Source organism: Quercus robur, chromosome 3 (genome assembly GCF_932294415.1).
Source record: "Quercus robur chromosome 3, dhQueRobu3.1, whole genome shotgun sequence".
In the NCBI taxonomy this organism is placed as follows: domain Eukaryota; kingdom Viridiplantae; phylum Streptophyta; class Magnoliopsida; order Fagales; family Fagaceae; genus Quercus; species Quercus robur.
This window is the reverse complement of record NC_065536.1, coordinates 2,954,232-2,977,859: the sequence shown is the minus strand read 5'-3', so window position 1 is coordinate 2,977,859 and position 23,628 is coordinate 2,954,232. Positions and strand designations below refer to the sequence as shown.

General features: G+C 34.4%; 3 protein-coding genes across 3 annotated transcripts; 1 reads left to right on the top strand and 2 right to left on the bottom strand.

Annotated features, from left to right (window-relative positions):
• Positions 1-3,106: 3,106 nt before the first annotated feature.
• On the top strand, positions 3,107-6,531 carry LOC126716706 (pentatricopeptide repeat-containing protein At1g56690, mitochondrial-like). The gene is made up of 2 exons (XM_050417644.1): positions 3,107-6,057; positions 6,148-6,531. The coding sequence occupies exon 1, from the start codon at positions 3,310-3,312 to the stop codon at positions 5,416-5,418; it is 2,109 nt and encodes a 702-aa protein (XP_050273601.1). The 5' UTR covers positions 3,107-3,309; the 3' UTR covers positions 5,419-6,057; positions 6,148-6,531.
• Positions 6,532-11,552: 5,021 nt separating this feature from the next.
• On the bottom strand, positions 11,553-13,338 carry LOC126716704 (uncharacterized). The gene has a single exon (XM_050417642.1). It carries the CDS (start codon positions 12,118-12,120, stop codon positions 11,755-11,757), a length of 366 nt encoding a protein of 121 aa, XP_050273599.1. The 5' UTR covers positions 12,121-13,338; the 3' UTR covers positions 11,553-11,754.
• A 2,226-nt stretch (positions 13,339-15,564) lies between these two features.
• Positions 15,565-22,682, bottom strand: LOC126716703 (inactive glucose-6-phosphate 1-dehydrogenase 4, chloroplastic; the record flags this gene model as incomplete). Its single annotated transcript, XM_050417641.1, has 12 exons — positions 15,565-15,966; positions 16,069-16,269; positions 16,976-17,178; positions 17,244-17,364; positions 17,438-17,475; positions 17,556-17,664; positions 17,777-17,982; positions 18,146-18,260; positions 19,534-19,628; positions 19,721-19,974; positions 20,149-20,398; positions 22,386-22,682. Coding segments are annotated over 12 exons (2,127 nt in total), but the record flags the coding sequence as incomplete, so codon positions are not given.
• Positions 22,683-23,628: the final 946 nt, after the last annotated feature.

Genomic DNA, 23,628 nt, shown 5'->3' with positions numbered 1-23,628 from the left:
AATTCTGCAGATACGACTTTCGATCAATCGAGCCTGTCTTTCAATCGATCAAACCAGATAGATTATGAAATCTTTTTCCTGTAGCTTGTATGTTCTTGAATCTTGACTTGAATCACCTTGAGCATTGTCTAATAATACCTATAGACTCTAAGATCTATATCTAGACAAGTTTGTGTTCACGATTTGCCAATTATTCTAAACATTTAGAATCTAACACAAACCCATAAATCCAAAAAAATATGCAAATCGTCATATAAAAAAAAATTAAAAAAAACCCAGAACAATTGATTTCCTCGCCGATCCGGTTACCGACGAGGTTTTCACCAGGCTCCTCCTCCATCCTATTCACGCTCAACAGAACTTCGTCGACTGTCCATCGAAGCCTTCTAGGAGCCAAAATGAAGTTGCCACTACGGGTGAGGACAAAATCTTGTCCTTCGCGAAGATTCTCGTTGATGGGCCTTGGCCCGCCTCCGTCTGGACCCGTGGATCCTCTCCCGTTGTTCCGAGACGTGCCCGTATCGAAGCGACAAAGCTTGTTTTTCCGAAAACTTCAAATTTGTTGCTTCCAATTCGATTTCTCCAACACGCTCAAATCGGTGAGAGAGAAAGAGATCAAGAGGCAATTGCTCATGGAGCTCGTCGATTTCATACAATCCGGTTCGGGAAAAATCACTGAAACTTGCCAAGAGGAAATGATTCGGATGGTATCGGTCAACGTTTTTCGATGCTTGCCACCGGCTTCGCACGAAAACACTGGTCAAGAATCCGCTGATCCCGAAGAAGAAGAGCCGTATCTCGAACCCTGTTGGCCACACTTGTAGCTCGTGTACGAGCTCTTGTCAAGATACGTCGTTTCGTCTGATACCGATAGAGAGTGTAGGGTGAAGAGAGAGAGGGAGTTTGAGATTAGGTAGAGAGTGTAGAAGATTTTTTTTTTTTTTTAAATTGATGGGGTTAACCATAAACAAAAACAAAAAGAATTATGAATTTTTATTTTTTAAGAAATGATTTTAGTTTAAATTAGATTTAAGGTTTTTAAAAAAATTTTAATTTACATTTTTTTTAAAATTTTCTTAGGGCTGGCTTTTTTTATTAATTTAAATGCTGACATGGCATTTAAAAAATGTTAAATATATTTTATTATTATTATTCTATTAGCCACGTCAGCAAACAGTGCATTCCGTTTACCACCTCAGTATTTTCTGTCACTGGGTTGACGGTAGGGACTATTTTAAAAATGATTTTTAAAAATCAGGGATTGACCTAGGAGATAAATCAATTTAGGGACCAAATTGACTATAGACCTAAAATGTGGGGACCAAAAGTGCATTTTCGCCTTAAAAAAAAACAATCTTAGTACAAAATAAAAATGCTTGCAAAATGACTTAAATTCAAAACCATGAATATCAAACCATGTCTAAACCAAAGACCATGATAAACACAATTATGCAGAAAAATTACTGCAAAAAATTGAAACACCAGGAAAACAATTTGCTTTGATTCTAAAACCCAATCAACATATTATACAATCATGATATTGAAGTAGGCGTTGATACCAATTGTTGGAAAACAGTGGAAGCAAACACCACAGCACTATGCTAAGAAATCAAAGTCATACTAAGTCATTGGAATCACATAGAATTAAAAAAACCCATCAATAAAAAACTCAAAATGAACAGACCTAAAGAGGTAAAACTCCAATTAAAAAAACCCAGCAATCAAAAATTCTACATCCTATGAAAGAGGCAGTAAACAATCATCCACACCACAACACGAAAAAGGCAGTAAAGAGAGGGGAAAAAAAAACATCAAGCAAAAGAATGGACCACAAAAGAAACTGGGATTTAGAGATACGTCAACCGAATCATCCAGCCTCTGTCAGTATTTATATAGTAGTGTGAGGAGAGGAAGATATGAAGGAAGGAAGACAGAGAGGCCACCGTTAGAAGGGAGAGAGGCTAGCGTGAATTAAATGTGAAACTGTAGAACAAAGTGGGGAAGGGGAAAGAACTAAAACGTGGGGAGAGGAAATTGAAACCGTGTAGGAAAACAAAAAGTTAAAACCGGGAAAACAGAGGGTTTTAAAAGGTTTCAGTTGAAAAGGCTTTGGGTTTGGGCTTTATGGTGGAATTAAATGTATAAGAAGTGGGCTTTATGGTAGAGATAGGGCTGGAAAATATTTTATATTTATCAGTATTTTAAAATTGGTAAAAACTATTTTAAAATTGTAGGAAAAATTTAGAAAAAAATGATGGAAATGACATGGCTGTTGATGTGGCTTAACGTGAGCGTAGCAACATTAAATGCTACGCTTCAGCTTTTAATAATATATAGATTTGGTCTAAAAAATTCTCTTTTATTATTTTAGTTAATCTACTATTTACAAACAACTACGTCAATTTCAATACTTTACCACTATTCTATTTAAGTACCTATCGTCCTTGCTTCGTACTAATGCATTTGGATTAGCCTTAACATAGTCGCATTATTGGAAGGGAATCCATGTAGAAGATAAAAACTAATAGGAAAAAAAAAGGAGAGTAAAATTTGATACATTAACCTACACTTTTCTTATATCTTTATCACTTTGTAGATCTTAAAAAAATTATGCAAAAAAAGAAAAAGCTCAAATAAACAACTTAACACAATTGTTTTATAAGATTTATTATAGCAATATATACCAACTAATGGATACCAGTTTCTATCCAGTGCGTTTTTGCACCATACACGACACGATTTAGACACGTGTCCAATTTTAAACACGTGTTTGAATCGTATCGTGTCCACTTTAAAAAAACACTAGAAATAAGTTTCACCCCAACTAACTAATATAGGCTTTTAATTATATGAAATTGAAGCTTATAAAGAAAAAACTGATATAAGCTTGAAAAGTTCTTTTGGTAAGGAACCTTTTTTATTTATTATAAATTCGTTGCCATAAAAACATTACACTGTCACTAATAGCTTTTACAAACATAAATGGTCCCATCAAAAAAAAAAAAAAAAAACATAAATGGTTGCCAAAACGACGACGGTTCTTTCTACTTATTAAATTCATAAAGTTAGTATAAATTAGGTTAGGTCACCCTCACTTGGCCCCAAAGGGTTTCCCGCGCTCTTGCATAGTTGAAAAAAAAAACCAGTCTCAATCTTCAAAATTCTGAGTCAAAATCCTAACTTTATCACTGTTTTACAATTTTTAGCCATATTTGATATCTGGGTTTCTAAAGAAACTGCAAAATTTCCAATAAAAGTTTTGAAATTTAGTGTCTTTTTCATCTGGGTAATTCAGATTCTAGTTAAACAATGCATTTTAGGTTAAACCCATATAGGATATATTGTACAAGTGTTGGAATTTCCTCCCTTTCTCAGATTTCAAGGTATGCCCGTATCGGCCATATCGAGAATGCCCGAAAGGTGTTTGATAAAATGCCTGATAAAAGCATTGTTGCTTGGAACTCAATTATTGCTGGGTATTTCCAAAATTATCAGCCCCGAGAAGCTAAGATTTTGTTTGATAGAATGCCAGAGAGGTGTGTTGTTTCTTGGAATGGGTTGATATCCGGGTATATAAAGAATGGGATGGTTAGTGAAGCTAGAAAGGTATTCGATTTAATGCCTGAAAGAAATGTTGTTTCATGGACTGCGATGGTTAGGGGATATGTTAAAGAGGGTATGGTTTCGGAGGCTGAATCACTCTTTTGGCAAATGCCTGAAAAGAATGTTGTGTCGTGGACGGTGATGTTGGGTGGTCTAATACAAGAGGGTCGTATTGATGAGGCTTGTCGGATTTTTGATATGATGCCTGAGAAGGATGTCGTGGCAAGGACTAGTATGATTGGAGGGTTTTGTCAAGAAGGGCGGTTGGCTAAAGCTCGTGAGATTTTTGATGAGATGCCACGAAGGAATGTGATTACTTGGACTACTATGATTTCTGGGTATGTGCATAACCAGCGGGTTGATGTTGCTAGAAAGCTTTTTGAAGTGATGCCAGAGAAAAATGAGGTGTCATGGACAGCGATGCTGATGGGGTACACTCAATGTGAGCGGATAGAAGAGGCTTTGGAGCTTTTTGATGCAATGCCAGTGAAGTCAATTGTTGCTTGCAATGCGATGATCCTTGGACTTGGCCAGAATGGGGAGGTAGCTAAAGCAAGGTGGGTGTTTGACCAAATGAGAGAGAAAGATGATGGGACGTGGAGTGCAATGATAAAGGTTTATGAACAGAATGGATTTGAATTGGAAGCACTTAATTTGTTTGCTGTAATGCAAAGAGGAGTTAGGCCTAACTTCCCTTCTTTGATCAGTGCTCTCGGTCTTTGTGCCAGCCTGGCAAGTCTTGATCATGGTAAACAGGTTCATGGCCAGTTGGTGAGATCCCAGTATGATCTTGATGTGTATGTTGCCTCAGTATTGATCACAATGTATGTTAAATGTGGCAACCTTGTGAAGGCAAAGTTGGTGTTTGACAGGTTTGCTCCAAAGGATATTGTTATGTGGAATTCTATTATTACAGGGTATGCTCAACATGGTTTAGGTGAGGAAGCTTTGCAGGTTTTCTATGAGATGTGTTCTTTGAACATTTTGCCCGATGATGTCACCTTTATTGGAGTTCTTTCAGCATGCAGCTACACTGGGAAGGTTAAAGAAGGGTTTGAAATTTTTGAGTCAATGAACTCCAAATATCAAGTGGAGCAAAGAACCGAACACTATGCTTGCATGGTTGATCTACTTGGACGGGCAGGACAGGTAAATGAGGCAATGAATTTGATTGAGAGTATGCCAGTGGAGGCAGATGCTGTTGTTTGGGGTGCTTTATTAGGTGCATGTAGAACCCACATGGAACTGGATTTGGCTGAAGTTGCAGCAAAGAAACTTGTACAGCTTGAGCCCAAAAATTCTGGGCATTACACTTTGCTATCAAATATTTATGCATCCAAAGGTAAATGGGGTGATGTTGCAGTCTTGAGGAAAAAAATGAGAAGAAGAAGTGTGAGCAAGTCACCTGGCTGTAGTTGGATTGAGGTGGAAAAGAAAGTACATATGTTTACAGGGGGAGATAGCATGGGCCACCCTGAGCAGGAATTGATCATGAAAATGTTGGAGAGAATAAGTGGATTGTTAAGAGAAGCTGGGTACTGCCCTGATGGTAGCTTTGTGCTGCATGATGTGGATGAAGAAGAGAAGGTGCATATGTTGGGGTATCATAGTGAGAAACTCGCTGTAGCATATGGACTACTAAAGTTGCCAGAAGGGGTGCCCATTCGGGTGATGAAGAATCTTCGGGTTTGTGGGGACTGTCATTCTGCAATCAAATTAATAGCAAAAGTGACTGGGAGGGATATCATTTTGAGGGATGCTAATAGATTTCATCATTTTAAGGATGGATTGTGTTCTTGCAAAGACTATTGGTGATTGTGCATATAATGTTTCTTACTAGATCCAAGGACTGACTGATTTAGAGACATAAGTCATGCATACTTACCTTCCCTGAGTCTTATATTAGATATTCAAGCAAAGTCTTGACGTTACTGGACAATTGCAAACTAAGATTGTGTTTTATTATTATTTTTGGAACGATGGAAATAATAAATTGTGAATTTTAGCTGAAATGTGCTCAGCAAATCAACCATGGAGTTCTGTTTATAATGGCTTATCCTCTAGTGAGACTAATGAAGGCAAAAGCATTTAGATGGTCGAGATATTGATCTTTAAGATGGAGTAATTGATGACCTAGGTGGGACCTGTGGTTGATCAGTCTGACTTTTTCACGTGACATTTTTCTACAATGTCCATAGTAATGGCCTCCAATTGCTAACTTGCAGACTCTACAATCTAAAAAAGCACTTCTTTGTTGTAAAACAAGATTCTAAACACCTACTCATGAAGTCATGATGGGTCCAAGAGAAAAACTTTTCCAACTGGTATCTGAAGTATGACCATGTGGAGAAGCCATCACAAATCACTTTTGGTGGTAGATCCTCCATCTCACACGCTGCCAAGCAAATTCCTCAGGACAAGTTTTGCTAGGAAGAATATCATCGTCAGCTTTAGGTACATTAATTTTTGAAGAATGACATTTTATTCTGATTTCTTTTTTTTTCTTTTTTCTTTTTTTAATGTTTAATTGTGTCATTTTTACAGGAGCTACCTTGATTTGTATCCAAATTCATGACATTATTACAAAGTGAGTTGGTCCCAGGTAGTAAGACTTGACCTAAGAAAAAAGGAAAAGTGATTGCAATACAGGGCACTGTTGAGTTGAAGATCATACAAAAAGAGGTGATCTTTCCAGTATGGATTTTGCATTTGCTTGTTTCAACTTATATTTCTCCCATTTTAGTGACTTAGTTAATATGTCACTAAATATACATCTTTCTTATCAAAAAAAAAGGGGGGGATATTGAAATCCTTTTCTTGTTAACTTATAAGAAAGGATGTTGTTGTGCTTGCAAGAATACAAAGAGTATCTTTCTGTTGTCCGTTATGGTAAGAGATGTTTGGTATAAAGTGACTATAAATTCCTAATTTTCCTGAGTTACTTGTTTTATGTGTGTCAGTTAAACCTCTCTTTCACTCTAGCCATCAACTTCCAAGTTTGTGCTCTTGTGTCATTTGTGTGTATGTCTAAGTGTGCCCACTCCTATATGGATTGTTAAGTTTTTCCAAGAGAAATAGCCTACGTATTTAATATTTAAGATTTATAACTCGGTCAAATATGTGTTACGCTGTTATTGCAAGGAAAGTTAAACCACTAAAACATATGATTGGTGCTGTATTCAATTGAGTGTTGTGTACACATACTGTGCAAATGATATATCTCCTCACTTCAAAAACATTGTATTACTTAAAAAATAAAATGGTTTTTGCCCTCTGGCTGAAAGATGGTGAATGGCTATATCATGCCTGATGGCATAAGCCTTAAGTGCATCCTGCATTATGGGATGGATCTTCTCGAAATATCAAAATAATTTCACATTAATACACAAAGGACGAAAGAAATACTTTTAATGAAAAATAGATAACTAAAATAAAGGACAGAAATTTTGCTCGTGCAAATGTTATGTCGAACACTACAAACTAGATATGTGATCCATGCACAGGAAAGAAGAATCTTATATTTTCTAAACAAGTTATTACAAAAAATTACAAGAGAGGATGGTGAGACACTTCATCAATCAAATTCTATACATCCTTTAATTCCCAGATATTATATGAATAAGACAGTTTTTGATTACTCGATTTCTAGTAGACTTTGTTGAATTTGTTGTTCTTATCACTTTTCACAGCCTGATCAAAATTATTTGGTTGAATTTGGACTGAACTCAACATTGAGTCAAATTTTAAATATATTGAAAATTTTATTTTTAGACTTAAGAATACTACTAAGTTGGTAAATGGGTAAAACTTAAGTATAAATAGGAAGCACAATACTTCAGTTTTGCTCACGTACCCATATCCGATACGTATCCATACTAAATACCTCTGAGATACTCCTACATGCATATCCCCATTTTTTGTTAATTAATTTTAAAAAATTGCCAATATGTATGAGATACACCCATGATATGGTCGTACCCCAACCTCCCAATAGTGAAAGATAACCCAAACTTGTGAATATTTTTATTTATATTTTTTATGTATTGGTTTCAATGTTAAGCTATCTTTTATTTACCCTTTTGGATCTTAGTTTGTATTCTAAACATCATTTAAAAGCCATGGATTCACTTTATTATCCATTATTGGTATAAAATTGATATATGCTTAATAATATTTTTAAAATATGGATAAAAATATATTTTATATTTAATTAATACCCATCGTATCATATCCTAGCTTTTCAAGAATTTTCGTATCACCATATTTCATATCGTATTCGTATCGTACCCATACCCGCATCCATACTAGTGCTTCTTCTGTATAATCTTTAGGTGTTGTACGATAAGTTCCCTAATTAATTCAAATACATGCCTACAATGAATTTAATTATTTTTAAAAAGATAATATTGTGTATACTTAATTGGTCAATGCATCCATGTATTTAAATTTGATTGGGAAACCTAAGATACAACACCTAATGAATTGTACCTGAGTTTTGCCTGTTTAAATTCCTCACATGTTGGCTTCTAGAATCTAGGCAATGTTGATTCATGTTTGCACAGTGTGCTAAGGGCATAAATGCCACTTGACGTGTTTTACACTGTTGACAGGAAAATAAGTGTGAGTCTGCCATTGTGCTTTTTTGTCAAACATATTTCACCATAAACTTGTGAAACAGCTTTTAATTTGATTCTTGTACTGGTTCTTGTCAACCTTAGCTTTTGAGATTTCTACTTGCAGGCTTCTGTCTCAAAAGATGGATTTCACATGCAAAGTTCTAGAACACCATTTAACATGTTTAACATAATTGACACGGAAGTAGAAGTCCGTGATGCTTCTTTGCATTTTTGTAAAACATACTTTCTTCAAGGAACTTGTTAAACACATTTTTAATTATTTCAAGGGATACATAGGATACCATTACATGTTACAGTGACAGAAAATCATCTGGCTTCTAGTCAAATCCAAGATTAAACTGCAACCTAGATAACCTGCTTACATCTTTAATCTTCTTGACAATATTGATGAAATAATTTACATAAAAGACAGTTGTTTACTTCAGTACACCTACCAATTTGAAACAAAAATTCCATGTTATTACATAAATATGCATTCCCATTCTGATTAATAGTTTTTCATTACGCCTACACTTCAAATTTCAGGAAGTTGTTCATCATTTTACTCACATGTTATTACATAATATGATTAATACTTACCTTGCAATCATATTAGATTTAATTTGGCATTTCTAGGTAACATTGGGGTCTAAGTTCTTATTCCTTATACCGCCTTCTTAATTGTAGTATTACTAGTCTCTGATTCATGAAAAATTTTCATTGTTTAATTATGAGCTTCTCATAACCTTCTTATTTTTGCAAGAACTTGATCTTTTCTTCATCATCTTGCTTTACGTCTTCTACCTCAAAGGTGACCATCCTCTTTTCCTCTCCCCTTTCCTGTTCCTAGTCAACGCTTGTTACCTAACCATTATGACTTCAAAGGTGGTCCAGCTTATGCTATGATGCTGAATGGTACCCTTCTTTTCTTCTTTTGCTTAAATTGCTGAACGGTATCATTGATTGCATATATTTGTGCACTCAAGATAGGATTTCTAAAAGAATCTGCCGTGTAAGTAGGACCTTTATTGGTTGGATGTCTTCAAATATGGTACAGTGGAGTAGTTGTTTTGATGTGAACCAACTAATATGCTCATTTTCAAATGCATATTATGGTGGTTTTCTGATGTCATGGCATTGCATCACATATCAATCCTTTCATTTTAATAGTTACAACCTCTGTGTAAGTGTAGGTTTTTTCCCCCTTTCTCTCTAAGTGATAAATTTCTTTAAAAATAGAAGGGCATGGCCCTGGTACATGGAAATTATACAAGAGATATGCAAGGAGGGAAAAAAATAAGAAAAAAAGAGCAAAACATATGCTTATTATCTAAGATAACAAAAATTAAAGGAAAAAAAAAAAAAACGAAAAACTTAAAAAAATACAAGCATCTCTCTCCCTCCAAGTGCACTACATGAGACAAAGTGCGATGAAGTTCCAAATCATGCCACTCCACCTACTCCGGCATAATCCAAAAATCCCAATCAAAGGGAAAACCGTCACCCTAAACTCCCTAGCCACCTCATAATGAAGAACAAGATGGTCAAGTGATTCACTATTGTTTTTACACATACACACCAACACCAATAAATTATAATCTTCCTCCAATTTTTTCAGATTCATAACTGTTAAATTTTTATTGTAACCCATTGTTCAAACAAAGAAAGTCAAGTTTGCTGGAACTTTCACCCTTCAAATAGAATGCCATAGAAACTCAACCTGAAAACCTCTTCTCGAAACCCAATAATATGAATGTACATCACATGTCTAACCTTTTGACAAAGCTCACTTCATATTCTGTCTCCATTGTAGAAATCCGGACAACACATAATAAATCAAAGAAGTTGTCAATCAACTCTATCTAACAATCGTGAAAAATCCTTGATGGCATAAGACACCAATAATTAGCACCATTAATACTTTGTATATAATCTGCACTTGTTCTCCTATAAATTGTGGTGCAAAATAAATCAAGAAAAAGGGTGTTTAAAGGCAACTCTCCACACCATAAATCATCCCAAAAATGAATTGGGAGTTATATCTCCAACTTTAAATCTGATGTATTTAGATAAATTCTACAACCACTCCTAACATGCTTCCAAAGGCTCACTTCATAGATTCCCTACACTATAACTGAACATCACTCACTTCATCCCTTTTCATATTTACTCCCTAATACCCTTCTCCATAGAAGATTCCTCTCCATACCATTTTCCTAACAAAACTTTCTTAAAAGTATCAACTATCAAACATCCATATTTCCATACCCATTTTTCTAACAAGACTTACTTAAAAGTATCAACTATCAAACATCACAACCCAATCCACTATATTGAATGGAGGTTCAAATTATCTTGCAACTTACAGTACTTTCCTTCATTTCCTCTCACACCAAAAAAAAAAAAAATCTTAATCCTTTTGAGCTTTGGGAACATTTACAACCGTTGGAAAAATAGTCGTAAAGTAGATTTCTAGATTGTAAAGAATATTTTTGACTAAAGTAACTGGTCTCTCCTTTTGAAAGATACAAATTTTTCCATCCTAGCAGCCTTCCTTTTGTCCTCTCCAATAGCAGATTCCAAATAGGTTTGGACAAGCTCACGAAGATGCAAACCCAAAGACATAGACACTTCACACCAGATTAATTGACTGCCACTAATGACTATACTTTGGGAAGATATTTATCCCCTAATGACTATACTTTGGGAAGATATTTATCCCCTAAGTTTCATGTCAAAAACTTGATAGAAAGCTAAAAACTTTCAAAATGTGGTGCTGATACAACACAAAACTGCTAACACAAGCACTGCTCAATTTTTCCTTTACAGAAGAAAATTTGCTGAAATCAAACTCAAATATTTGCATGATATTAGCAAACAAAGGCCTGATAGATATTAGCCCTTGAACAAATTAGGCCTGTTTATAAAGCAAGCTAGAGTTTGAGTGCACCAAGTTTGGGGCAAGTCCAATTTGCGCCAGCTAAAGCTATAAGGTACTAACTATAACTCTCTCTGTTAGACTTTCTTGCCCCAATGTCCCCCTTACTAATCAAAATCTTCCATTTGGTGAAAAGAGTGCAACTATGCCATCTTAGCAGCCAGACCATGACAAAGTACAAAGACAGAATTTTGAACAAAAGTTAACCTCTCTCTTTCACTCTCCCCTCTTTTTCTTTAGTTGAGTAGAACAACTTTTGTTCTTTTCCTCATTTTCAATTCTAATTTTCGGTGTAGGGGGGGGGACCAATTTTCTCCTTTGAAAGTTATGGATTCCTACACATGGCATTATGATCTATACATTATATACGACTGATGACTGATGAGAGCCAAACATGAGGTAAATGTTAGAGACAAATTCACATTTGCACATGCAAAATGATGTGTACCGCAATTTTTTTTACATAGCATAGTGGGGCATTCTCAAAGCAATACAAAACTATGGTCAACCCATTAAGTAAATATGCATAAAATCATATATAGGAGGACCACTTCGCTTCAACATGCACGATATCCACTGCACTTGCCCATAACTCTCCTACAAAGAAAGATTTAGGTCTAAACCATCACCACCTCTTCCTTCTTCATCCTCTTCCTCATCTTTTTCTTCTTTATTAGAAGGACCTGCTTGGGTTTTTGCACCAGGAGTATTCTTAGACTTATCATTATCGTCATCCTCCTCTATGAAATCTTCTGGTTGGAACATAGGATTCCAAACCAAGATTTCTTTATCTTTCTCAACTTTCTTATCTTCTTTCTCAGTTGAATTAGCACCAGTCCTCATCAAAAGATCTCGTACTTCACGTGTGCTTCTAATCAAAGCAAAGAACTTTTCCATCTTCTCCTCTTCATTTTCTTCTTCTCCTTCCTCCTCCATCTTCCTCTTCTTTCTTTCTCCTTCCATATTTTGTAGTGTGTCTATATGTTTGATAACAACAACAAATGGAGCATATAATAGATATTCTTGCTCTCTAATGCATAGACTTTAATGAGCTAATATATCAGAGAGAGAGAGAGTGACCCTATTGAGAACAAAAGAATAATAAGAAATGGTGTGTATAATAGATTTTTTTTGCTCTCTACTGCTTAGTTCTTTGATGAACTAATATGCCAAAGACAGAGAGACCCTTTTGAGAACCAAAAAAAGAAAAAAGGAAGAAGGTGAAGGAGAAAGAAAGGAGACTACAATCTTTTCATATTGCTTACTGCTTGAATGAAGATTGAGAGATGCAAAGGAAAAAAGAAGAAGAAGAAATGGAGTGCAATAGATATTTTTGCTCTCTAAATGCTTGGTTCCTTTATCAACTAAAAGATCAAAGTGATAGAGTGATATAGACCTTTTTGAGAATTTAAAAATAAAAAGAAAAGAGACTACAGATTACAGTCTTTTCCTATTGCTTAGTGCTTGATTAGAGAGAGAAAGAGAGAGAGTGGTGCAAATGCAATAGAATAGTATTTGTTCTCTCTTGCCTTGTTGCTTGGATGAATGAACCATAATAAATAATGAAGGTTGTATTGGGTTCTCTGACCTGTTCTGAATTAAAACTAAAACCGCGTTTGGTTTTTTTCTATTTTGCTGAATTAAAACCGTGTTTGGTTGACCCTACTATATAGTATTTACCATTCACCACCACATTATTGTATAATAAAAGTCATTAATAGAAATTTTGCAATTGACAATAATGTCCATTTGATCTTATTTTATAGCCTGCTTGGAAGATATATAATAATATAAATAACAAAATGTGGCATATTGGTAAATTAGCTTATTTTGACTGACCCAAAAAAGAATAATTGCTTGCGTATGCCCATGACATAATGCTTTTTTTTTTTCTTTTATGAATATGACATAATGCTTCGCACCTACTTTATGTGACGCTCGTATTCCTGACGTATTACTAGTGGCCATCTTGCTAAAGACTTTTTTTGATGAACCTGCTGCTAAAGACTTGATTCATTGGTGTAATAATTATTGTCTTGATGATGGGTCCACTTGTCGGACCAATATGCTATTGACAAGTCATATTTTTTTTTATGAGGATATATTTCTTTGGACGGCCTGGTTTGGGTCCATTACACATTAACACCAGATCTAGTAAGACCGCTATGTGTCAACGTTCTAACGTGAGTTTTGGTTCCAAGCCGATTCTTTTTTTTTTTGAACCAGTTCCAAGCCGATTCTAATATCTCATAAGAAAAATTAGATAATGCTACTTATTACGTGTATGTTTAACTAGATTATTTTTTGTTAACTTATTTTATTATTTAACTTATTTTTTGTGAAATAATTATTGTTATGATGATGGGTCCACTTGTTGGGCCAATATGCTATTGACCGGTCATATTTTTTAATGAGATTATGTCATTGGATGATTTGGTTTGGGTCCGTTACACATTAACATTGGATCTGTTAAGATCGCTATGTGGCAACGTTCTAATGTGAACACTAGTTCCAAGTCAATTCTAATATCTGATGAGAAAAATTAGGTAATGCTCCTTATTATGTGTATGTTTGGTTAACTTATTTTTTTGTCAACTTATTTTATTATTTAGCTTATTTTTGCTACTATTCATAAGTTTTACTACACTTTTTGATACTATTAATAAGTCCTACTATACTATTTCAACTAACATTTACTTTTATCTACAGTACTTTTAACAAAAAAATTTCAATTTCAATAAAATAAGCAAATTCCAAACAAACTCTACAAAGTTGTTTTTGACAAACTATCATAATACATTACTTATCGCACAATTCATTAAGTCATCTAGATTGATCAAGTGACTATTAATAGTCAAAAATTTTGCCACTTAAATCTTTTCCGAATTTTCTCTAGTGTGATCCTTTAGTACGATGGGGAACATTTTTATTCAAAATTATTGAAGTGGGATGTGCAGAGATTTTCTTTCTTTTCTTTGTTTTATTATTTTTTTTGTTTTTTTTTCTTTGGGAGGGCTTCAGCCACTCCTTTTCTTCTTCTTATACTCCCACAAAAGTAAGAAAAGAAACTGTTTTTGAAATGTGGTGTGCATGTGAAATCTGCTATTCCAAGTTCCAACTACTATCTAATTGTACTCAGTACTGAATGGTAGGGTATAGATTCATTCAAAGATCCCAACTTTTCTTTTTCTTTTTCTCCTTGTTCTTTCTAATGGCCGACCTCTTGATTAGTTGATTTGAACTGATGCAAATTTATTCTATTCCAAGAATATAGAATTTATAATGAGCCAACTTCTCAAAAAATATAATAATAATAATGAGCCAATACTATCTCTTGGGCTCAAGTAGACAACACAAGGTGAATGTTGTAAGCCTTGGCCCCTGTTGTATTCCTTTTCCCCTGTGTTAATGATATTCATTTTCTCTTCAAAAAAAAAAGTAGACAAGACAAGGTAAATAAGCCTTTTAAAATCTTACACCTTACAAGGCCCATATTGGCCATGATTATGAATATATATATATATATATATATTAAAATCTTACATGCATTACATCACTGTTTGTTGATTAGGAATCACCGGATTTGAAAGAAGATTAGTATGATCAAAAAGGATTAGAAGCCACCAACTGGTAAAGAGCAAATTAGTGAGTCCGTTTGAAAGCACTTTACCGATTGCTTATTTGTTGAAAGTACTGTTAGAAAAAAAAGAGGGCAAAAAGTTTTTCTAGTATTTAACCCCACTAAATAAGCTTAAGAAGCCAAAAACTTGTTTTTAGTGTCAAACACACTAGTAATTAGTAAGTCAAGGGTGAGTCAACCAAGTCAATGGTAAACCTGATTTTCACTTCAATTCCAAAACAGTTTAGCCAAGTTGTAGGTCTAATTTTCCATCTTTCAAAATAAAGCATATCCAGCCAAAAACATTTTTCTCAAATCATCCAGATTTTCCCAATAAAAAAAGAAATGTCCAACCCGCAATTCTAGGGTAGGGCCCATTTTAAAAATGATTAAAATATTCAGGAACCCCATTTCCCATCACTTTGATAGATCTGAGAATATATATCCCATTATTAAGTATGGATGCATCATGGATGATGGGGCCATGAATGAATCAACTTTCCTGAACTTGTTGGATTTTGCTCAAAAGTAAAGCTGTACAAACTCATTAGTTATCAAATCATGAAAATAAAAGCACATGGTGCAATTTTAAAAACAAATGCCCACTGACAAACATTATTGCCCTGGTAAAATATCTATGGAAGAAGATTTTGTGTGTGAAAATTTAACTGCAGAGAATCGATAATGATTTGTCAAATTTCACTGTGAAATAATTCAGCTCAGAAGACACTTCCAAGACTATGAGGCATCAAAAAACCATGCAGAACTGAGGTAATAACAATCAAACCGACAAATTCAACCCGATGCCCTTCATATCAGCCGCTCTAATACCAAACACATTGACACAAAACAAATTTTGCAGTCCAGATAGTGAAATGATTAACATATGTATCACATATTATGTGTAGTTGGTTGTGTATAATGCAACAAGAACTTACCACAGAAAGCCTTGCTAATCTTCCCCCCATGGAACCCCATGTTTAGCCCAAAGATAGTATGCTCCAGTTGGACCTCTACCCCCCAATTCATACAGTTCTGGTGCTACGTTTTTCCTGTCAATTTCATGCAGAACTGGAGTTAGAATATTCCACACAGCTGCAAGCTCATCGCTTCTCATGAATAGATGACTGTCACCATCAATGACATCAAGAAGAAGATGCTCGTATGAATCAGGAACCTCCACTTTATACCTACAGAAACACAAGTACATTAATTAAACGATAAGCAGATTGACAGTGTTGTGATATAATCAGTTGTATTGCAACAAATTTAAGTAAAAGTCAAGTGCTTACTTGTCCTTATAGAGCAAATTCAGCTCTGGAGAGTCCAACTGTAACCCCAATCCTGGAATCTTATTGTTAACTCTGACTAGAATGGCTTCATCGGGCGCATCACGCAGAATCAGCTCATTAGTGGCAAGGTCAATATTATGCCCAACACGTTCACGATAAAGGTTTCCGGGAACACGATGAAACTGTATACGAATCTCCACTCTGCAATGTACAGCTAATCTTGGTAAGAATATATACTGTTAAGCTAATCTAGTTTAAACCAATTCTACACTAGTAGCTCATAGAGAGTAATTATAATATTCTTCTTCATAGACCAGTAATTATTGATATACTTGTAAGGAAATTCGGGCATACATGCATTCATATAAATAGCCTTAGATCAGTTTCTAAACATAGAATTTGGGAGTTCACAAAAAGCTTCATCTTGGTATTTACAAATGACCCAGATAAAAGAAAAAGAAAAAATGAATCACAAAATAATAATAATAATAATTTGTCAATTTATCCATTTTTTTAAAAAGTAATTTGTCAATTTATCCTGTTCCAACTTAAGTTGAAATATCATTAAATATTTAACATTTCCAAAATCTGCCGAGTCAGCAGAATAATATAACAAAACATAATTTCTCTACAACTTTCTATCAAATTTCTACTCCCAATGAAATTAAATTTCAGATGATTCCATTTTACATCAAACTTTGAGGACAAAATAACAATCACTAGACTTAGTACATTAAAGGGAGTAAAAACAAAGGCACTGTCAATTCCTAAAAAACAACTCTACCCAAATACAACTTTCTGTCATTAAGAAGAATCTAGATATTGGTGCAATCAGGCAGCAGACTCTAAAAATTTGACCAATATAGGTGATGTTGGCATACAATAGAATTGCTACAATACATCTTACCGGTGTTTGATGAGTCCCAAGCCAGCTTTGATCATAAAAGGCACACCATCCCACCGAGCATTGTCTATGAATAATGCAGAAGCAAAATATGTAGGGGTCAGACTGTTTAAATATACATCAACCTTGTCTCCAGTACTTGCTTTATACTGGCCAAGAATTATATCGCTTGGTTCCAATTTGCGAATTGATCTCAGAACCTTGACCTGAAAAGAAGCTTTTCACCAATATAACTAGATGCATTGAAATGCTCTATAACATGCATGCGTACCTTTTCATTCCGAATATCTTCACCATCAAGACTTATAGGAGGTTCCATGGCAAGCAAAGCTATTGTCTGGAGTATATGACTGTGTACTATATCACGGATGATGCCATAACCTTCAAAATACCTGCATAAATGGTCAAGAAGAATATAAAATGATATCTTATTGGTTATACCCTAGAGACAGCCTTTATGATTACCTTCCTGTGGGCACGGCCAAGTCTTCTGATAAAATGACCTGCAATAAGTTATTTCACAATTCAGTGAATATTCAGTATATTGCATTAGGAACATGTTGATGTTATTATAAAAAGGTACCTGCACATTGCGTATATAAGTACGGCTCCACAATGGCTGAAAAACTAGATTAGCAAACCTCAAAACTGTAAGGTTTTCAATAAGATTTCTTCCTAGAAGATGATCAATCCTGAAATAAGATTGTGTCAACTTGTAAAGTGATGGATCAGAATAAATTAAATAAATGTGTTTTTGTGCACATATGTGTATGTTAAAAAATAATAAAAGCTGTGCATAGACACCTGTATAGTTGCTTCTCCTGAAACTTAGAAAGAAGAGACTTTGTCAGCTGATGAGAAGTCAATGCATCAAAGCCGAAAGGTTTCTCAATGATTATACGATTCCACCCCTTTTGGGTTTGTGCATTACTGGCAAGACAGGATGCAACATCTAGAAGTGCTTCTTGTGGCACAGAAAGGTAAAATATCCTGTTAGCTTCAGATTTTCCCTGAGATAGTAAGCTAGTACAGAATTATCTCATATGTATATTGGAAAATTGAAATATTAAGCACAAAAGTGTTCCTTAACACATTAGCGCAAGTTTATGTGTTATTAAGCACAAAGGTGTTCCTTAATACATTAGTGCAAGTGCATGTGTTCTTCAACTTTACCTCAATCTGCTCCATCCTGGCGTTGAGCTTTGACATCCCATGTTTATTGTCGTGACCTCCATTAAGGTAATATGTTCTACTGAGAAAAGCATCCATTTTATCCCCACAGTTTGATCTGCAAATTATTTTCAATCTTGATGATTAATGCAAACTTTGAATATTGTTGAAACTTGACCAACCACAGGATAACTCACAGATGATATTTTTAATGCAATTATATAGATACCTATATAAGACAAAAATGTGACATCAAGTTTTGGATAAATGCATTGCCTTGACTGTATTTGAGAATCAGAAATCCTTCTAACAATGGGTACTATGAAATGCATACCCTTGATTACAAATGAAAATCAGTTCATGTACTTCTTGCTTATCAATTGAATGTTCCAGTATATAAATCCCATTTTGAAAATGAGCATAAACCTCAGTCAATAATTAGTACATTGTTAGTTCACATAGTCCATAAGATTGGCTTCTCCCACCCTCCCTTCCTAATAGAATTTGCATGCAAAGACCTCAGAGTCATGTTTAAGGGATTCAATCCAAGTTGTTAGCTGTTTTACAAGCAATAAGCTATCAAGCAGCTTACAGAATTGTGTTTGCATTCCATATGAAAATTTTAAAAATAGTATAAGATCAAGAATACTTTTTTGATAAGTAATAAGAAATAGGACAAAGTTTAGCAACCTTAATCAATTAAATAAACATTAATACATATTTTAAAAATCTAGCCGTTGAATTTCATATTCTTTACGCTCTTAATACAAATGTCAAATTTTGTGTCAATCGGATATTATTTACTATATGATCTATAAACTTATATTTTATACATAATTTTAAACTACAAAAACTTGCAATTTAAACAATTTATTGATGACATAGCTGTTGAATTTTAATTTTCTAAAAATTTTGCAAGCATGGAGAATATAAGAAGAAAATGTAATCCAATGGTGGATTTGTCAAAATTCACCTCCAATAAAAAGATATTAAGTAAGGTTATAGTTTTAGGCTACAACTAATTTTGTAACTAAACTTTATCCTAAGAAATATATTAAAATTAAGAAAAGACGTGTCACCTGAGTATACAGGAAGTATACATCAGGGACAAAATACAATCAAGTGCATAACGTGTGCAAAAGTCCATTAAACCACAAAAAAAAAAAAAAAAAAAAAAAAAAAAAAAAAAACCCTAACACTGCAACCCTGTCCAAAAGAGTCTAAAAGAAAAGGAGTTTAAGGTCTGAAACTGTTTTTTCTGAGTCCTCAAAATACTAGTTATTTCTCTCCCACCAAAGGCACCACATCAAGAAATGAAGAAATCATAAAAAATAAAAAGCAAAAATGGATGATAGAAGCATGAAATTTCTTAGGTGATATGAAAATCATACTGATGATCAACCCGGCAAGTTAAAGTAGAAGCTATAATGGATCTCAGCTCTTCATCGGTCAAATCCTTTCTTGAGTAACCAAAAATACCTACATTCTGAAGCCATGGAAAAGCAGAACTGAGATTATGATTGATTAAATTTAGAAAGAAAGAACTCCAACTGAACAATGATGTATAATTTGTTCTACCTCAGGAAGAAAGCCACTGTAATACAGAGCAAATAATGCTGGAAAAACCTTTCCCCTAGCAAGCTCACCAGTGGCTCCTATGACAGCAATGCAGAGTGATGGTGCTTTACTATCCTCAATGGAGGAACTGGAGGAATGTGTTTGCTGGAAAGCTTTAGATTCAATAGAAGTGACAACTTCCGTGGAAACATCTGGTTCATAATTTTGGGCAGAACTTTCTTCAGGTGGTTGAGTTGAAGTTGTTTCAATAGAATCTGCCAGTGTCACCTATGTTAAGTTTTTTATTGAGATGCCCCAAAAAAAAGGGTTTTGGACTGAGATAATTCTCAATTTGAACATAACAAATAAATCACATACGACATTAATCTCTACTGACATAGAAAAGTAATGATAACAAGCGTACTTAGTAATATAAAGCTATGGCTAACCATTGTGCAAGTTTATAACTTGTCCTTCACATGATGAAGTTGTTTCCAAATGATTTGCTAAATGATCTTTCTCTTGACTTCTTATACTCTTAAACTCATGTGCTGGTCCACATTTTCTATTCCTCTGCCAAAGGTTTAGGCTCTCAATTATCCATAGTCTTAGGCCATAAAATCTTCGGTAGAAATTGGCACCTCCACCATAGCACACAAGGCGACCACCTGTTAAGGAATGAATGTTGTTTAATGCACCCTACATTCAACACAAACAAAACAAAAAATTTACTTTTCTTTACAATTTTTTTTTTTTTTTTTGGGGGGGGGGGGGGGGGGGGGGGTTGTGTTGGGGGAGGGGGGAAATGCCTAACATGAGTTGTCAATGCTATCGACAAGATAAACGATAAGTTTTGTTCAATCAAACATTTCTGTGAAATAATCCTATAACCATTTGTAATATCAAAAGGTGGAACAGAACCAAAATATACAAAAAGGAGTGGAGCTGATTGATTCACAAAATGATCTCTCTCTCTCTCGGTTAAAAAAAATTGAAAAAACCCTTTCTGATTTCTTTTATTTGCAAAGTTGAATTCCATCTCAGAATTGGAAAACATTAACAAGTGCCAAGATTGCCTCTCCAATTGTATTTTCCCAATCTTTTTATAGCTTTTAAAATTAACTAGGCTGAAATGGTTTTGAATTTAATACATTGGACAGCAGAATTTTGGCCCTAGGAGATTCAACATAGACAATATATTTACGGTTCAATTCAAATCAAAACTTCTAATTTCCCATTGAATAGCTAACTAAATTACCAATTACTCTAAAAGCTTAATCTGATAGATAAGGATGTAAAAATATAAAAATATAAAAATATGCACTAAATTTTACTCTTATTTACTTATATGCACCAAGCTTTATTCTTATTTACTTATATAAAAATATTTAAAAAAAAAAAATGCACTAAATTTTACTGCTTTAAAATTCAATAAACCTCAACTATGAATGGAAAAATAGTTTGGTTGCTAAAATAAGGAAAGAAAACAAAATTTTGAGCATTTCATTATATTTTATCCTTCTACGTTTTTTCATAATTGAACTCTCACTTCAGCTTACCTAAAGCTAATACCTTCAACGAGACAAGTAATAAGTTCACTTTCTTTTCCATATCTCTCTTACTAAAAGACCCAACATCCAAATTAACAAAATCTGGACCATTTCAATCTTCTTTCTCTTCTTTGGTTTCTCATGATTGAACACTGACATTAGCTCATTTGAGCGCAACTAAGCTAATAGCTTCAACCAGAGAAGTAACAATCACTTTTTGTTCCATTTTCCTCTTATGAAGAGACATCATTTAATAACAAAACGTGGACCATTACATTCTTTTGTTGACTTTTGGATTTCTTATAAAATTGAATTCTCACCTCAGCTCACCTAAGCTAATCGGTTCAACAAGACAAGTAATAAGTTCGCCTTCTTTTTTCCATTCTTCTCCTACAAAAAGACCCAGAATCCAAAATAACAAAACTTGGACCATTTCATCCTTTTTCCTCCATTTGGGTTTTCTCACAATTGAACTCTTACCACAGCCCATCTAAGCTAATAGCTTCAATAAGACATGTTACAACCTCATTTTCTTTAACATTTTTCTCACTAAAAGAGCCAAAATCTAAATAACAAAACTTAGACCATTTCATTCTATTTTCTCCAATTGGGTTTCTCACAATTGAACTCTCACCTCAGCTCATCTAAGCTAATAGCTTCAACAAGGCATGTAACAACCTCATTTTCTTTAACGTTTTTCTCTCATTAAAAGAGCCAAAATCCAAAGTAACAAAACTTCTATTTTCTCACAATTGAACTCTCACCTCAGCTCATCTAAAGCTAATAGCTCCAACAAGACATGTAACAACCTCATTTTCTTTATAATTTTTCTCTCACCAAAAGAGCCAAAATCCAAAGTAACAAAACTTCTATTTTCTCCAATTGGGTTTCTCACAATTGAACTCTCACCTCAGCTCACTTAAGCTAATAGCTTCAACAAGACTTGTAATAAATTCACTTTCTTTTCCATTTTTCAATTACTAAAAAAGACCCAAAATCCAAAATCTTAACTTTCTTTCACTTTCCCACAGTTTTCCCAGAAACCAAAAACACCATTTTACTCTATATTTGTAAAACCATACATACATACATATAATATCCACATGTGTTTGTGTGTAGCTGATTGGAAAACTTACAGGGAAGTTACAAATAGGGACTTTGAGAGGAGTTCTGGAGCAGAGAGAGAAGGTTGTGGAAACTGAAGATTCCGATAAGGGAACTGAGAAAGAACAAAAAGACATCGACACCCTTTGACTTCTTCTGGGTTTTTCTTGAAGGTGTGTACTTCTGTTTAAGGTACTAGAAATTGTGAATACAGACACCCACCAAGAAAACAAAGCAGTGGACCGTTGCAAATTATGGCCTATGGTGTCGGGTGTAGGAGAGACAGTCTGTGGATTTTTTATTTTTTTTTTTTTTTTTGAGAAGGGATATTTTTTATAATAATGGATAATCTTTGTTTTTTTCATGATTAATTGATATCTTATTACAATTATACTAACTACTACTAAAAGTTATCATGATTTTTTAATAGAGTTTAAGATAAAGCCTTATGTGGCATAGGTATATATATTCCCTTGATTAATCTAAAGCAGACAAGCTACTAGCCTACCATAAAGTTTTAGGGAGAATTTTAATTTACCGCTAAGGTAAGGTCGTGTCATTGTCTAGATGGGTCCAATGCTACTCGGCCTCAGACCCATTCAAGTCCTTCCACCAAACTTACTTTTCCCTTGTCCTAGAAATGCTTCATCACCACCCCTACTACAGTGAAGGAATACACAAAAATATGGCTCATTGTTACCTTGGAATTTTTTAGTGGAGTTTGAGACAAAGCCTTAAGTGATGTTGGTGTACATCCCCTTAATCAACCTGAGAGGATAAGCTACCATAAAATTTTAGGGAAAATTTCCTACCAAGGGTAAGGTTGTGTCATCATCCAGATGGGTCCAGTATTACTAGAAACTAGACCCTATCCAAGTCCTCCGACCAAATTGACTCTTCCCTTGTCTTATAAATGCTTCATCACCACTCCTCCTATAGTGAAGGGATACACAAAAATAGCTCATTGTTACTTTGGAATTTTGCTTTAAAACAAATTTAATTTACTAACTTAACACCTTCAGACTCTCTTTGATCAACCCCATCAGTTGACCCAGTATGAACAAAGGTGTTCCCTTTTCTTATCAAGAGTATATTTTAAATTAAAATAGTATTAATCCAATCGAATAAACACAGTTTTAAGTATAAGTCCTTATTGTGGTTCTATCAATTTTTATTTTATTTTTATCCCCGCACAATATGCATAGCATATCATACGAGATGAACATCACATATAACTGTTGTGGGGCCCGATAATTTATGGGCCAGACCCGCTTG

Excerpts from the sequence above, each read along its gene's own strand:
- LOC126716706 (XM_050417644.1), top strand. The coding sequence starts at position 3,310 with ATGCATTTTAGGTTAAACCCATATAGGATATATTGTACAAGTGTTGGA.
- LOC126716704 (XM_050417642.1), bottom strand. The coding sequence starts at position 12,120 with ATGGAAGGAGAAAGAAAGAAGAGGAAGATGGAGGAGGAAGGAGAAGAA.